At 46.6% G+C, this 17,548-nt stretch overlaps 1 protein-coding gene across 4 annotated transcripts in view; it reads right to left on the bottom strand.

The window, feature by feature from the left end:
• Positions 1–17,548, bottom strand: part of CCDC33 (coiled-coil domain containing 33) — a 187,634-nt gene that overhangs the window by 35,855 nt on the left and 134,231 nt on the right. For 3 of the 4 annotated variants that reach the window (XR_009558188.1, XM_060279001.1, XM_060278999.1), the window contains exon 14: positions 441–491. The exons of the other annotated variant lie outside the window; for it this stretch is intronic. Coding sequence is in view for 2 of the 3 variants with exons in the window: in XM_060279001.1 (XP_060134984.1) it covers positions 441–491 (51 nt within the window). In the remaining variant the exon portion in view is untranslated. The remainder of the gene's footprint in view (positions 1–440; positions 492–17,548) is intronic. 4 annotated transcript variants of the gene reach the window in all.

The following is a 17,548-nucleotide window of genomic DNA, read 5'->3' as shown; positions in this document are numbered from 1 at the left end:
AGGGGCCACACAATGCCCTTTCTGCAGCGCCTGCACTTTGGAACTCCCTGCCGATTGATATCAAGCAGGTTCCCTTTGCTGTGTTCTTTTTGGCGCTTGCTTAAAAACAGATGTATAGAATGTGGAGGTAACTTCAATCTGTTTCGTATTTTAACTTTTGTATGTTGTAAAATATTGTTGTAATTGTTTTTATTGATTTTCTTGTTTTTGTAAGCTGCTTTGCTTTTTTTTTTTACAACCAAGCTGTGTATAAATCTTATGAAAAATAAAATAAAATAAAATATATTGATGGTGCTATGAAAACAGAGAGCAGCATTGATCCCCTGAGAGGTGGCCTGGCCAAACAGCACTGTATCTAGTCAAGGGGACACATCCCTCAAGAGGGAACCATGCTTTTGGATCATGAAATCAGACAACACGGTGGTTTGAGCCACATTTACCTCCCTCAGGTCAATCAAGGATTTCTTGGGTTCAGGAGCAATGAAGGATTTCTGGAAAACACAATATAGTTCCCCCTATTATTTTCCTCCAAGGACAATCTTCACGGAAGAAAATGGTTATGAAATCAAATCCACTGAACATGGTGTGGATATGAAGAATGCAGGGCTGGGGCATCTGGTTTCTGAACAGATATTGCTTCTCCAAGAACGCCTTGCATCACAAAGATGTCAAGAGCTGGCCATGCAGGTTTTGAGACACTCATTTTTATTTAATGAGATTTGCAAATGCAGTAAACAAAAGCAAGCAAATGATACATCAAGTTTAAAAGAAATAAGAATAATAACAGTCAAGAGAGTCAAAATAAAAATAAAAAATCCTTCCAGTAGCACCTTAGAGACCAACTAAGTTTGTCATAGGTATGAGCTTAGAGACAAACTTAGTTGGTCTCTAAGGTGCTACTGGAAGGTTTTTTAAATTTTTATTTTGACTGCATCAGACCAACACGGCTACCTACCTGTAACTAGTCAAAATAGTAATACAAAATAGCAGAATAAAAATCATAATAATCATAAAAAAGGTAAAGGACCCCTGACAGTTAAGTCCAGTCGTGAATGACTCTGGGGTTGCAGCAATCATCTCGCTTTAATGGCCAAGGGAGCCGACGTTCCATTGCACGGCACCCAGTATTCCTATGCAGCTTTTCCTGTGAGGCTCACAGCAGTAAAATTTCGAATTTGAATTTTAAAATAGAACAACCCAGAAGAATAAAGTCCATTCACAATAAACTCCTGCCTTGAATCCAAAGGGAGACAAACATTACGCAAGGTGCTGCAGCCTGAATCACGATCCCCGTAGGGTTTAGATGTGTGACACCTGTGTGACATATACAAGACGAACATTTGACCTTCATGAGTCATTACAAGCTAGATACCGTACTTACGCCACAGCGGAGGTCTCCTTGGGAGACGAGTGGTTCAACAGGTGTTTAACACCAAAGAGGTAGGGCCCACAGCGGCTCCCACCTGATTTGGGAACTGCTGAGATACATCCCACGCACGATCATATTCCCTTCCTACAGGAGAAGCGAACGTTGGTACTTAGCATGATAAGTTCCTTCTCTGCAGGAAGAAATATGATCTGGCCCTCCCAGGTACTGCTGTGTACATGGGAGAGGTCATCAGACACAGAGCATGGAGGGTTGGCCATGGGACCAGATGTGCCTCTCCACAATGTTCAGGGGCCTCCTATCTCCATGTCTCTCTTGCTCTTTAGCACATAGCGGGGGGTGGGGGCGTCCTCCTTCTCCTCTTCACCTGTCCTATCTACACGGCAAACTTGGGACGGGAGTCCAGGGAACAGAGAGGCATGCTCCACTGGGACTGCTGAATTTCCTGCTCCTAACTATTTGGTTTCCTTCTTTTTTAGTCTGTTAGTTGTTTATTCCTGACTGTACAGTTACCTAGGTGAAGGTAAAGGGGGCCCCTGACTATCAGGTCCAGTCGTGTCCGACTCTGGGGTTGCAGCGCTCATCTCGCTCTATAGGCCGAGGGAGCCGGCGTTTGTCCGCAGACAGCTTCCGGGTCATGTGGCCAGCATGACAAAGCTGCTTCTGGCGAACCAGAGCAGCGCACGGAAACACCGTTTACCTTCCCGCCGGAGCGGTCCCTATTTATCTACTTGCACTTTGACGTGCTTTCGAACTGCTAGGTGGGCAGGAGCTGGGACCGAGCAACGGGAGCTCACCCCGTTGCAGGGATTCGAACCGCCGACCTTCTGATCAGCAAGCCCTAGACTCTGTGGTTTAACCCTCAGCGACTGTACAGTTACCTAAAGGTAAAGGTAAAGGGACCCCTGACCATTAGGTCCAGTCGTGACCGACTCTGGGGTTGCGCCTCATCTCGCATTATTGGCCGAGGGAGCCGGCGTATAGTTTCCAGATCATGTGGCCAGCATGACAAAGCCACTTCTGGCGAACCAGAGCAGCACACGGAAACGCCGTTTACCTTCCCGCTATAGCGGTTCCTATTTATCTACTTGCATTTTGATGTGCTTTCGAACTGCTAGGTTGGCAGGAGCTGGGACCGAGCAACGGGAGCTCACCCCGCCACAGGGATTCGAACCGCTGACCTTCTGATCAGCAAGCCCTAGGCTCAGTGGTTTAACCCACAGAGCCACCTGGGTCCCCTGTACAGTTACCTACTTAAGCACAAATTGAACTGGAGATAAAGGGGTTGTCCCTGCCCCAGGTATACTCTAAAAAACCCCATAAACAAACAAACAAACAAACCAGTTACTTCCTGCCAGTGGTGAGATGGGCAGTGACAACCCACACAGGATCATACTTCTCCCTACAGAGAAGGAACTTATCACGGTCAGTACCTACATTCGCCTCCCCGCAGTAGATCACGCAAGATCTTGGGTTGTATCCAATGTGCCACTAAGTTAAAGTCACTGCAGTCGGCTGTCCTCCTCCTTCACTGCCCTTTCATCCTGCACTCCCTCTTCCACAGCAGGCTCCCAGGGAGCGGGTGGAGAAATCACCCAGAAGCAGGTCCTTAGGTCCAGCCAGTTCACTTTTCTCCAAGGCATTGTCTCCTCCCTTGCCTTCAGCTACCCACCCACATCCTGGATCTCTTCAGCCATCCCTTCTATCTGGTTGCCTTACAGCTGGGCTCCTGGATCACTTTAGGCCCCATGTAGCATCTCATCGTTAAAGCTATGGTTTTCCCAGTAGTGATGTATGGAAGTGAGAGCTGGACCATAAAGAAGGCTGATCGCCGAAGAATTGATGCTTTTGAATTATGGTGCTGGAGGAGACCCTTGAGAGTCCCATGGACTGCAAGAAGATCAAACCTATCCATTGTGAAGGAAATCAGCCCTGAGTGCTCACTGGAAGGACAGATCGTGAAGCTGAGGCTCCAATACTTTGGCTGCCTCATGAGAAGAGAAGACTCCCTGGAAAAGACCCTGATGTTGGGAAAGATGGAGGGCACAAGGAGAAGGGGACGACAGAGGATGAGATGGTGGGACAGTGTTCTCGAAGCTACAAACATGAGTTTGACCAAACTGCGGGAGGCAGTGGAAGACAGGAGTGTCTGCCGTGCTCTGGTCCATGGGTTTACGAAGAGTCGGACACGACTAAACAACTAAACAACAACAAAGCATCTCATCAGGCAGCGCTCTGACGTTTTTCTCCGAGGAGGCTTCTCCCACACTCTGCTTGCAGCTGCTCCGTTTTATCGAACCACTGGCGGCTCTGTCTGCTGTTGCTCCAGTTTGTCAAGCAGTTGATCCGAATGGCCCTGCTGCTCCATTTCTTCCTGGCTTTGCTGCTGGAGCATCAACCTGAGGTATACCTGTTCTTCCCTTCACCTTGACTCAGGCATGCAGGTCCTCCTCCAGGAAAAATGAATCTCACTTTTGACCCCAGTGTTGCATGCCACCACAATCTCTGAGTGAAGTGAGAGTCCTGGTGTTCCAGGCATTTACCCAGAGTTCAGTTTCCTTGGAATGAGGGACAGTGGAGACTGTTATGTCTTTAGGATATATGGTTTATTTACACATATATACAGCCCGAGCCTATGATGGAGGGGCTCCCAGCATTAACCCCACAAGAAGGTCTTGCTTCTCCCATAGCCACAGCCTTGGATTCAAGCAGGGCCGGCACGTCCTTTAAGGCGAACTAGGCTTGCCTAGGGCGCCCAAATGGAGGGGGCGCTGGCACGACGGGGAATGCTGCTAGCTTTGCAGGACTCGCTCTGCCGCACGGCCGCTGCACCCCGATGCCACCTACCCACGTCCAGGGCGGGCAGCAGCAGCGGCACCGGTGCAGCCCAGGCATGCCCTGAGTGCTGAGGGCAGCAGCGTGTGAAGGACACGTGGGGCGAGAGCAGCCCCTTCCCGTGGCGCACACGCGCCAGAGCCGGGCCTTCGGCTCCTGGCGCCGTCACCGCGCTCTACTTCTTGGGCAGACGGGAGCAGCTGCTGTTGCGTCCGGGGGTCCGTGGCTGAAGCCCAAGGGCGGACAGAGCAACCCAGTCGTCGACGTCACAGGTAAGCGTGAGGGGCACTGGGAAGGGAAGGGGGTGAAGGCTGGGCCAGGCCTGCAGGGAGGAGGCAGACGCCCGGGTGTGTGTGTGGCCCAGGTGGTGATCTCGCCTAGGGCGCAAAAACCCCTAGCACCGGCCCTGGATTCAAGCAGAAATCAAGCATGCATCTCCCACTCAGGCATCTGCCTGCTTCTAACACTCTTTCACACACCTCTGGCTGGCCCTTTTGCTTCTCACCAACAGCCAGGTGAGGGAAGGGTGATGATGATAAATTCCTTATTAATGACTACAAGAAAGTGAAAAGCATTGCATTTCCCGCCAGCCTGAGGTTTATTTAGATTCTAAATATATATATATTCCCACAGCTTCATTTCCCTTTAGTAATTTTGTATGTCTTTCATATGCAAGCAAAGAGAAATTTCCCTGTATGATCCCCCTCTTTTCCTCTCTCTCTCTCTCGTTCATCATATATTTGTTCGGTGTTTTCTCCTGGCACACTTATTTATTTATTTTACAAATTGCTTGGGGAGTCTTTGATGCCTGTGATCAGCTTCAGATGTTAGAATCTATTCATCTTGCCATGCCTGCGAAGAAACTGTTTTACATGATCTCACGAGCCAAGCTGCAAACCCCCACCCCACCCCCACCAAAAAACACCTGGGACTGCCACACATTGGAAAAAGCAGGAGATCCCAAATATTAGAGAATGGCAAGAGAAATTATTTAGTTATTTAGATTTGGATAAATTAACAGAATTAATTAGAGGAGGTAGTAATCAGAAATTTCATCAAAATTGGGGGAAATTCGGCAGATATACCCCCTGCGATGCAGGAATCTCAACTGAAGCATCCCTGACAGATGGCTATCCAACCTCTGCTTAAAAACTTCATAGGAAAGAGAGTCTACTCTCTTCTGAGGGAGTCAGCTCCACTGTTGAATGGCTCTCACCCTCAGAAATTTTTCCCTGTTTTTTAGTCAGAATCTTGTAACTTGAATCCATTGGTTTGGGTCCTCCCCTCTGGAGCAGCAGAAACCAAGCTTGCTCCATCTTCCATATAACAGCCCTTTAGATGTGACAGCTGTCAACTCTCATAACTTTCCTCGGATTTTAAGACCCTCAGCTACTGGCTGCTTATCTTCGCAGGCCCTCAACAAATGGGTTTTATGGAAGCTTGAGCCAGGAACCAGGCTCAGGACGGCTTATCACATGTAAAAATTACATAATTACAAACATAACAAAAGCAGTCATAAACAATAAACAAAACATAAAAAGTAGAGAATGAAATTGAACAATTTCCACATAAATAATAATAAAAGCAAAATACAAAAATACAAAATCTATCTATCTATCTATCTATCTATCTATCTATCTATCTATCTATCATCTATCTATCTATCTATCTATCTATCTAAATGTAGAAGGTCCATGTTTGTTAAAGTCCACTTTTCTCCGAAACCGCTCGACCAATTGCGTTCAAATTTGGACACAACATTCTATCCCACTACCCGAGTGTTTCCATAACCTTAGATTATACAGATCTCATACCGATCACAGGTAAAAAAATCAATTTGTCTAAAAAATAGCGCCCTCCAGTGGACGTCAAAGGAACAGACGCCATAATCCCGCCCCCCCTCCTACCGGCCCATCGAGGCCTCTCCAGAATCTCACTCCATTGAGAGTCAGGCCGGGCCTCGCAGGCCCTGCCGCCAACAGACCAGACGCTCCGAGAGCCAGGCCGGACCGGAGGCTGCGCCGCCGACGGAACCAGGCCGCCCAGGAGGCCACGCCAACATGGCCTACATGGTTCTCCTCTTTCTCACAGAATCCTCACAACAACCCTGCGAGGTAAGTTAGCCTGAGAGGCAGTGACTGGCCCAAGCCCACCCCGGGAGCTTCATGGCCAAGCGGGGATTTCAGCCTTGGTCTCCCAGATCCTTGTCCCTAAAAACACACAAACACCTAAGAAGAGTCCTGCTGGATGAGCCCCACTGAGTCCAGCATCCTGCTACTCAGCTATACAGCTGCAAATAAAGTCTTGTGTGTTGCAAAGTGCTTTATACAAATGTGACACTAGATGGCAATGATGAGCTATGGCAAATTCAATATATTTTCCAAAGCTTTTTTAAAAAGCTTTTTCACAATGGTTTTTTTTATGTGCCTAGATTCCACCCTGTTCTCCCAGTGGCCAACCAGATGCCCCTTATGGGAATCCTGCAAGCAGGATCTGAGCACAAGAGCCATCTCCCTTCCTGTGGTTTCTAGCGACTGGAATAGTTTGTTTGCTTCAAGTGGGCCCTGGAATCAGGGGGAAAGAAAGGGCAGCTGGGTCACTCTTAATGCCTGGCCCTCATTCCGAAGCAATTATGGTCTATGTCTCCCTGGAGAAGAGCAGAGTGTCAGTAACTAGAGGTCACGGAGACACAAGATTTACAGATGCTGCTCCGTAGCCCAAGGCCTTCCTGTGTAAATGATGATGATTCTACCATGCTGTGCTCAGGCATTGCTGTTATCTGCAGCATGCACTCATGGATTGCAGGAGGGCTATTGCCGCTTGACATGCTGATGCTCTTGGCGTTCTACAAAAGCCGTTCTCTGTTGCCTTCTGTCCACAGAATCCCTGTCTGTCCTGGTTTCTCCAAGGCTGGGAACGTCATCAGAAACACCTTTAAAAACAAAGAGCATCGGACCCACAAGTGCAAAGTGTGCTGCTTAGCAAGTGCCAAACACCAACATTTTAACAGATGGAATGAGTGGTTCCACAGGGGAGATTTAGGGGCACACCAGACGCCCCGAGAGCCAGGTCGGACTGGAGGCTGCGCCGCCAATGGAACCAGGCCGCCCAGAAGTCCGTGCCCACGCCCAAGGGCCAGGCCGCCCCGGAGACCGCACCACACCCCGAGAGCAAGGCCGCCCTGGAGACCGCGCCAACGGACGAACCACACTGAGCTGAGTGGAGGTTGGGCCTCTCCGGGGTGGGGGGTGGGGGGAGATGGGGTCGGGACAGATCCCATGGGGTGGGGTGGGGTGGGGTGGGGTGAGTCACAGGGATTAGCCACAGCAACGCGTGGCTGGGTACAGCCATACATAATGAAAATTATTGGGGGGGGAAATACAAAATACAAAAATAATAATATCAATAACAGCAACAATAACCCCCCCCCTGCAAAAAATGGAACACCAGGAAGATTTTGTCCAACTCTATTTTAAACAGATGAAATGAGTGGATCCACAGCGGAGATTTAGGGACACACCAGCCCAATTATTTCTTTATAAAAATACTTATTTACTGCAATAGGTGCGGCTTCATGCTGCAGTTAAAATGCTGCAGCACGATTGCTGACGGGAGTGAGGCCCGTGCGCTCAGAGATCTTCACTGGTTCTTGAGCTGCTACTAGGCCGAGTTTAAGGCGTTACTATTAGTATTCAAAGGCCTTAACAACTTTGTACCCAGTTTACCTGTGAGATCACCTTACTCCCTATATATGCCCACTCAACTGCTTTGATCTACAAGATTGACAATGCTACAGGTGCCAAATAATAATCGTTCTGCATTTGGCAACTAGGGTTGCCATCTTTAGTCAGGCAAATTATGGGACAGGTCAGGAGAGGGAATTGGGGGTCTAAAAATTAATTTACCTGGTGCACAAATGACTTCAAAGCAACCATTGCAATGGTGCTTGGGGTATACTGTACAGTGGTTTTTTCTCCACTGGACAGAAGGGAACCAGAACCCCTTTCTCTGGCCCACCCACCTCTGCCCACACCTGAACCCTTCCCACCCCCACTCTCCACCAGGGCCGTGCAAACCCCCCCGCTCTCCGAGTCCAATCCAGCGGCGGAGCTTCACGCTTCAGCACCGGGGGGTGGAGAGCAGGCGGGGCTGATGCACATCCCAGGTGCGTGGCGCGCCACCCGTGGGGGCGTGGTGTGCGTCCTGGGGGCGTGGCGTGCCATCTGCAGGGACATGGTGCCCAGCACGGGCGGGGGGCAGCCGCAATGGCACCCCACCGGGATCACGCTGCTGGGGGGCGGTGTGCTCCCCCAGCACTCCTCTTCCTCCGCCAGTGGTCCAACTCACCCCACCCCCTCTGCCCGCACAAGAACTTTTCCCTCCCACACCAGAAGAGGCCTCTGCAAATCCCTTCTCTCGCTCTCCCCCCCTCCCAGTTTTGAGCAGCAGTTGGAGGAGGAGGAACTTGAATATGTTAAAAAGATGTCCCATTTGAAGTCTAAACAGGACAGGGGACATTTCTCCCAAAAAAGGGATGATCACGCTTTTCTAGGGGTGTGTGTAAGAACCCAATCGTTTAGTGTAGCACTTTGGAACTCCTTTCCGGTGCCTGCTAAAAATGTTCTTCTTTTGGCAGGCCTACGCAGATACTTAGAAATACTGATGCGAATTTTAATGTACGGTATTTTAGTTGATGTGATTTCTTGTTTTTTTTCTTTTTCTAAACCTCTTTGAGGCTTGTTTTACAATCAAGGGGTGCATACATTTTACAAATTTTTTTTAAAATAAAATGCCATAAAAAGAGACTATCAAAGCGGCTTACAGCAATAACACATTGCTCAGAGCACCTTATGTGACAACCATTAAAATACAACCCCGTATGATTAAGCTATACAACAACTTCCACAATGTAAGAGAGGAACGGGGAATCTGCAGCACTCCATATATTGTTGAGGATGCTCAGTTCTTATTGGGCTTTTTTGGAGTTTTATTCTGCCCCCTGCCCCATTTCTCCCACGCCTTACTAAAGGCTTTTTTGTGCCTCTGCACAAGCCTGCTGTTAACTCCCTCTTGTGCACAAGTGATGCCAGTTTGGCTCCACTCAGAATAAGCAAATTTGCTTTCAATGCACAAGATGCCGTGTGCTGAGCCTGTCACCTTGTTTAGGTCCCATAGCCCAAGTTTTAATCTATCAGCTGCTGGCAGGTCCAATTGATGCAGTCGTAACCATCAGATGAGCCACTGATAACCTTGCATCTGTGATGTCCCTGTCTGTTTTCTTATTTGATCCATCCTCTGCCTGCATTGCTCTCCTGCATGCCATTGTTAAAGAGCCGTTTCCTTGAGCCCATTTTCCTAATCCTGATATCTTAATTGTACTGAGGATCACTGATGTTTGCATTCCCGCGGGGCTCCTCTGTTTGGCTTTATCCCTTCGGATTTCCCACAGGATTGCCATAGATCTCTCAGCTAGTGGAGTCACTTGACTCTGATGCTCAATATGCCCCCACCCTCAAAGCAGACAGTAGGGAAGTTCCAGGCCAGATGTTCTAACTACACAATATTGACAGAGAGCCAGTGGTGGTGTAATGTGTGGGATGGAACACTGGGGCAGACAGGTCACAACAGTTCCTAGAGTGTCCACTAAGAGGAACTCACCTGGAGGGACACCTGACTAAGCTCAGTTCCTGTTCCTCCAGATATGCAGATGAGATGGATTAGCTGGCAGACAAAAGCCCCTAGCCAGCAGCCATTCTCTCTCTCTTAGCCATTTCCTCTTCAATTGGAACATATCTCCAGAGAATCTCCAGTTAGGATGGTTCTCCCTCTCGGCCTGCTGCCAAGAGAGAGACCAGATGGAGCCTCACTTTACTAAGTAGACTCCAGATGTACATATTTGTAACTTTTCTATGTAAGCCTGCCTTTCTGAGATTATGCTGTTAACTCAGGATGTCATGTGAGTAAACTCTATCTTATTTTAATACTATTGTGTCGTGTATTTATTTTAAGAGGGAAAAAGGGGATTTGCCAGGAAGTATAATATTGAAGTATAATATTGTTGCAGAGGTTCTAACAAACCTAACGCTCACGCTTTGCTGCGCACAAAAGGGGAATGTCACTCTGCTGATATTGGAAGCTTGCTAACACAAGCTTGGATAGGATCTATCTAATAATATATCCTAATCCACATCCCTAACATTCCTACATAATGGCCAGAGTGCCATAATACTATGACTCATGGACTTCCAATGAAGCTGAGTGTAGGAAAATTCAGGACTGATAAAAGAAAGTCCACAATGCAAGAACTACGGAACTCCATTCAGCAGGAGGCAGCAATGGCCACCAGCTTTTAAAAAAGGACTGAAGAAATTCAGGAAGGAGCAGAGGACAGGTGATGACTCCTAGCCATGATGGCTGTGGCCTGCCTCCATCATTGGAGGCAGAAATGCCTCTGGATGCCAGTTGTGTGGGATCATGATTAGGAAGCTCAGGTCCTTCCTGTGGGCTTCCTGGAAGCATCGGGTTGGACACAGAGAACAAGATGTTGGACTCGATGGGTCAGTGGTCTGATTAAGCAGGGCTATTCTCATGTCCTTATCTATTTTCAGTGCTGGGCCTCAGATCACACATCTGAGCATAGGTCTTCCACCACACTGCTCCACTGACTCACTTTTAAAGCCTCCAAAGAATGGGAGTCCAGCACTTCCGAGAGTCTGTCCTACTATCAAATGGCCCTTCACAGTCGGAACGTTCTTCCTAAGGTTGCGTCAGAATCTCCTTCCTTGTGAACGCTTGCATTCGAGATGGAAGACAGATTCCATTTTGCGAAAACCAACCCATCTTAACTTATGGTTTCAGTGCCTCAAATCAAGCAAAGTTTTCATGGGTTAAAGGATTTCTGGGAAAAGATTTATAATGAATTGAAAAAAGTGTTGAAAAACACTTTTATTAAGAAACCAGAAGCCTTCCTATTGGGCATAGTAGGAAAAGAAGTACCTATGAAAGATGTAAATTTGTTCTTATATGCCACAACTGCAGCCAGAATATTATTAGCAAAGTATTGGAAGACACAGAAGATACCTACAGTGGAAGAATGGCAAATAAAGATGTTGGACTATATGGAACTTGCTGATCTGACCGGAAGACTACGCGACCGGGGAGAGGAGAAGGTGGAAGAGGAATGGAAGAAATTTAGAATTTATTATGAAAAAAATATTGTAGAATTGATGTACGAGGAGAATTATAAGCAATTGTGAAGTTGCAGATAAAGAAATTAAGTGAGATATAATTGAAAATAGGTTAGATATTATAATGAGATGCAAAATTGAGGAAAGGATATTGTAATTAGATTTGGATAATAAGATATAGAATGTGCCAAGAATGATAAGCAATGAACCGTTAGAAGGGGGACCGGGGAAGTCCCCTACTAAAACGAGAAAAAATGATATATATATGCTGATGTTTTTCCCCCGTTTTTTTTAATTTTTCTTTTCTTTTTTAAAATTTTTTATTTCTGAATACGGATGTTATAACAATGTACAATAATATGGATATTATTTCTTTCTTTTTATAAAATTCAATAATTTTTTTTTAAAAAAAGATTTCATGGGTTAAATCCTGACCTTGAGGGTGGCCTTGCAATACCAGTGGGAGAAAGACGACTGAGTGGTGGGAGAGGGACACCCCCAGGGGGACCTTCTGAAAGTTAAAATCAGCCACCCTCCCCCCCCCCCGGTATTTATTTCCGACACACATTCCTTCCAAATGATCAATCTCATCTCCTGTCCTGCACCTGGGTGGTGTCACTGGGAATTAATTGCCCTTTATCTGGTTAAACTGGAGGTGAACTCAGAAGCTATTTGCCTTCATCTACTGTGAGGCAAGATGGCCTGCAGTCTTGTAATGGGAGCTGGAAGGAGGAAGGAGAGGGAAATTCATGCCAGGGACGAGAACGGTATATTATCCTCCGCATTGCTATTCAATTTGAGAGTTAATTGGATTGTATCGAAAAGCATTTGATCTCGGCTGAGGCTGGCCTAATAGAGACACAGCTTCACTCCGAGTTGCCCCATTCAAAACGGCTGGTTTTGAGGGAGGGCGAAGAGATGATAATCACTGCCACGCCACAGATCCAGCTGCCGAAGGCAGATAGTATATCGAGCAACAGAATAAAAGCCATTGGATTACACTAGTAAACCCTCTGAAGAGACAAGCTCTATCTGGCTCGGGTTGGCTTTGCTCAGCCTGTTCCTCTGAGATAAGGCAGGGGAGGCAGCCATCCATCCTGGGCGGTGTCACACAAACACTCCGATTTCCCTGCAACCTCCCCACGTCCCTCCCCATTCCCCTTTCTCAAAGGGCTAGAACACTGGGAGAGATGAAAGTCATCCAGCAGCTTCCCACGGCCTCCAACCAAACATGTTCAAAGATGCGAGGCGCAGGCTCAGACGTCAGGCTCAAAGACCGTGGCCCAAATAATAAGAGCAAAAGAGGTATAAAGCACAGGCGACGATTAAAAAAAAAGACCAAACATTCAAAAGGATTGTTTGAGGTGCAAAATGCACTACCTAGCACTTTTTTCCACACGACTTTGCATACTTTTGCCTAAGAACTTTCTTAGCATTGAAACAGTGTGGTGAGCCACTTTTAACGGTCATGGCTTCCATGGAAAACACTGTCTGGAATTAACACCTCATTATAGTACAGTAACATATGGAAAATTGTTCTAGTTACATGTAGGTAGCCGTGTTGGTCGGAGTCGAAGCAAAATAAAAAAATTCCTTCATTAGCACCTTAAAGACCAACTAAGTTTTTATTTTGGTATGAGCTTTCGTGTGCATGCACACTTCTTCAGATACACTGGAAACAGAAGTGTCAGACCCTTATATATATACAAGGGTGGGGGTGGGTGGGAATGGGTGATGGGCTGATGGGAGTGGTAAACCTGTGGGTGGCTGTTAACGGCTGCTGATGAAAGAGAAATTTCAGGAACAGACTGGAAAGAGAAGTTTCTGAATTGGAACTCATTACCAAGCTTAAACCCATGGAGCCACCTGGGATGAATAGAGACATCGGATTCTTATCTCATTATGCATGATCAAGCTTTCTTTAGCACCTCAGCCCTTGTCCCCCCCCCCTCCAGGACTAATTGCAGCCATCAGCAGCCGTTAATAGCCACCCACAGGTTTACCACTCCCATCAGCCCATCACCCATTCCCACCCATTCCCACCACCCTCTGTATATATATATAAGGGTCTGACACTTCTGTTTCCAGTGTATCTGAAGAAGTGTGCATGCACACGAAAGCTCATACCAAAATAAAAACTTAGTTGGTCTTTAAGGTGCTACTGAAGGAATTTTTATATGGAAAATTGCATTACATGAACAACTTAACTGGTGCATCTGTTTTTTGAAAGAACGAAAAAGGCAACCTCTTTTGTGGATTTTTATTGAATAAATAAAAAACACAATTTATCTCCTCCACAAATTTTTTGGGATAAATAACTTATAATTGGTTGAAAAATGCTATTGTTGTAATATAGAGTCTTTTATTCTTGGTAGTCCTTGGGCCTCTGATGGTTTAAGTCATATGTTTATGTGGCATTTTCATGTGTGGCTCTGGTTCACCAGAAGCGGCTTAGTCATGATGGCCACATGACCCGGAAGCTGTACGCTGGCTCCCTCAGCCAGTAAAGCGAGATGAGCGCCGCAACCCCAGAGTCATCTGCGACTGGACCTAATGATCAGGGGTCCCTTTCCCTTTCTCTTATACTGTATCTTGTAATTCATGTACACCACACTTGCTGTCTTCATTTCTTACGATGGTGCTCTCCACTTGCCTCAAACATCCTGATAGCCAGCTTTATCATTTCTTCTTGTGAATGTACCATCCCGTTGTAGCCTTGGTTCAGTTTGGCTCAGTTTTAAAGTCTCATGAAATTCTATTTTGTTACTTGGGTTACATGGATAAATTTAATAAAATACCTAAAAATAAGTCTTGGCTTCCCAGAGTTCAGAAGATGGCCATCATATCACCTGTCTTCTCTTATCCAGGCTAAAAATGGCCAACTCCCTCAACTGTTCCCCATAAGGCTTGGTTTCCAGACCTTCCTGCAACTTTGCCCTCCTCTGTGCATGTCAATATCCTTCTTAAGCTGTGATGTCCAGAACAGAGCAAAGGACTCCAGGTGGGGTCCAAACAAGGCAGAATATTGCAGTACTATTACTTCCCTTGATTTAGATTTTTGTTGATGCAGCCAAGAATCACATTGCCTTTCTTTATGTTGTTGCTGTTGCTGTTGCTGCTGCTGCTGTTGTTGTATTTACTTACTTACTTACTTACTTACTTACTTACTTACTTACTTACTTACTTACTTACTTACTGTTGCATTTGGTCAAGGCCAATTGCAAGAGTTCATCACAGGCAGCATTTTAAGAATCACAGAATCATAGAGTTGGAAGAGACCACAAGGGCCATCCAGTCCAACCCCCTGCCAAGCAGGAAACACCATCAAAGCATTCTTGACATATGCCCATAGCTGCCAAGTTATCCCTTTTTTAAAGGGATTTTCCCTTATGCTGAATAGGCTTCCTCGCGAGAAAAGGGAAAACTTGGCAGCTATGCATATGCCTGTCAAGGCTCTGCTTAAAGACCTCCAAAGAAGGAGACTCCACCACACTTCTTGGCAGCAAATTCCACTGTCAAACAGCTCTTACTGTCAGGAAGTTCTTCCTAATGTTTAGGTGGAATCTTCTTTCTTGTAGTTTGAATCCATTGCTCCATGTCCACTTCTCTGGAGCAGCAGAAAACAATCTTTCTCCCTCCTCTATATGACATCCCTTTACTGTATATATCTGAACATGGCTATCATATCACCCCTTAACCTTCTCTTCTCCAGGCTAAACATACCCAGCTCCCTAAGCCGTTCCTCATAAGGCATTGTTTCCAGGCCTTTGACCATTTTGGTTGCCCTCTTCTGGACACGTTCCAGCTTGTCAGTATCCTTCTTGAACTGTGGTGCCCAGAACTGGACACAGTACTCCAGGTGAGGTCTGACCAGAGCAGAATACAGTGCTACTATTACTTCCCTTGATCTAGATGCTATACTCCCATTGATGCAGCCCAGAATTGCATTGGCTTTTTTAGCTGCTGCATCACACTGTTGACTCATGTCAAGTTTGTGGTCTACAAACCCTGGGAGATCTATATGGCACTCTCTGCCTCCTCCAAATCTCTCCCCCATGCCTCACCCTTTGGTTCCAAAAGCTTCCTGTTGAGATGTAGGCTCTCAGCACCTTTTCCCTTCTGCAGAGGCAGGGAACTTTTGAGGATGATGGGTCCAATGGGTTTCCAGACAGTTGTGGGGGATTTTCTGAATGGCTGGCACTCCTGCTGGGCCGACTTCTGGAACATCCAAATTGCTTGGGCAGTTGTCACGATCGCTCCTGAGTGCCCTCTCTCACTTTGTGGAGCACATTTGGCTTCCTGGTATACCCCAGAGCTTAGGGCAAGGAAACAAGTTTGGAGACAGCTCAAACGTAGGTAAAGGAAAGTTCTGGTCGAATGCAACTGGACATTGGTGAGGGCTCATCATCAAACCTACCTAGTGGGAGGGAAGGCAATAAAGTATACCTTCTTTGCTACATTGCATTCTCATTTCATTGTCCGGCAGAGCTCTTTCTAGGCAGTGCTGGGCCTTTTACAGGCTAGCCCAAAGGAGGTGACAGAACAGTTGGTAGCTCGCTGTGACTTGTTTGCAAAGCATGTTGAGCATAAAATCGGTTCCATCCACAAAGATCTTGACTCTGCTGTTATAGCAGATGAATCTCATGGCGTGTCCAGAACACCGTCTTGTCCTGTTTTGTTGGATGAATTTCAGTTAGTAAGACTCAAGGATGAGGACAAGGTGCTTGGATCAGTCAGGGCACTCTGGGCCCTTGTCCTTCTCGGCTGATAAAAACTAGCAAGAAGTGGACAGCTGGCTGGACCAGGGAAGTGGTTTATGCCTCCTTGCGAGAGACGGTGGTCCCTGCTTGCTGGAAGGAGGCAGTGGTGAAACCACTCTTCAAGAAACCTTCCCTGGACTCAGAAAAGTAGCTGCTAGTCAGTTGCTTTTCTCTCCCTGGGAGAGGTTCTTGAGTGGGTGGCCGCGGACCAGATCCAGGCACTCTTGGAGGAAACTGACAAACCAGTTGACCTACAGCTTGCCTGGGTTCTTCAAGATGTGGATCCTTATATTACTCTACAGGTTGCTAAATTCCTAACAGCCGTCCTCTCGTACAAGAGACGGAATGGAATGTTAGCTGATTATTTATAAAAAAAATTCCTTCAGTAGCACCTTAAAGACCAACTAAGTTTTTATTTTGGTATGAGCTTTCGTGTGCATGCACACTTCTTCAGAAGATTATTTATAGTTATAAGAATTTTCTATAATGACATCAGATATTGATTTTAGCGTAGTGCCTAAATTTTTAATCATAACCTTTTCTTTTTGAATTGTTAATATTTGTCCTTGTGAGCTGTGAATTGTGTTATATTATTTGTGGCTTGTACGAGTCCACTGTTTTATATGATTTATTTTGTTGTGTTGTGTTTTATGATGGGCGTAAAGCCGAATAAACATCTTTTGTTTGGAGGAAACTGACTTTCTAGATCCGTTTCAATCAGTGTTAAGGCCCAGTTTTGGCACACAAACTGCTTTGGTTGTCCTGAATGATGGCATTCGTCACTGAGGCACTGGGTGGGCAGTTCCCTAGGTTGGATGGCTGGGAGGTTGCCTGCTCTTAATGGGGTTACACTCCCTCTGAGGGAACAGGTATGCAGTTTGGGGTACTTCTGGATCCTTTGCTGTCACCTGAGGCTTAGGTGGCCTCAGAGTGCCTTCCATCAGCTTCAATTGGTGGCCCAGATGCCCCCCATCTAAACAGGGATAGCCTAACTTTTATGATTATTATTTATTATTTATACCCCGCCCATCTGGATGGGTTTCCACCGCCACTCTGGGAGGCTTCCAACAAATACCAAAATACATTAAAATATCACAGATTAAAAACTTCCCTAAACAGGGCTGCCTTTAGGTCTTTTCTAAATGTCAGGTAGTGGTTTATCTCTTTCACCTCTGATGGGAGGGCATTCCACAGGGTGGGTGCCACTACCAAGAAGGCCCTCTGCCTGGTTCCCTGTAACTTTGCTTCTCGCAGTGAGGGAACCGCCAGAAGGCCCTCGGCGCTGGATCTCAGTGTCCGGGCTGAACAATGGGTGACACTCCTTCAGGTATACTGGACCGAGGCCGTTTAGGGCTTTAAAGGTCAGCACCAATACTTTT

This window comes from Zootoca vivipara, chromosome 9 (genome assembly GCF_963506605.1).
Source record: "Zootoca vivipara chromosome 9, rZooViv1.1, whole genome shotgun sequence".
Taxonomy (NCBI): Eukaryota; Metazoa; Chordata; class Lepidosauria; order Squamata; family Lacertidae; genus Zootoca; species Zootoca vivipara.
This window is presented reverse-complemented; position numbering and strand designations above follow the sequence as displayed.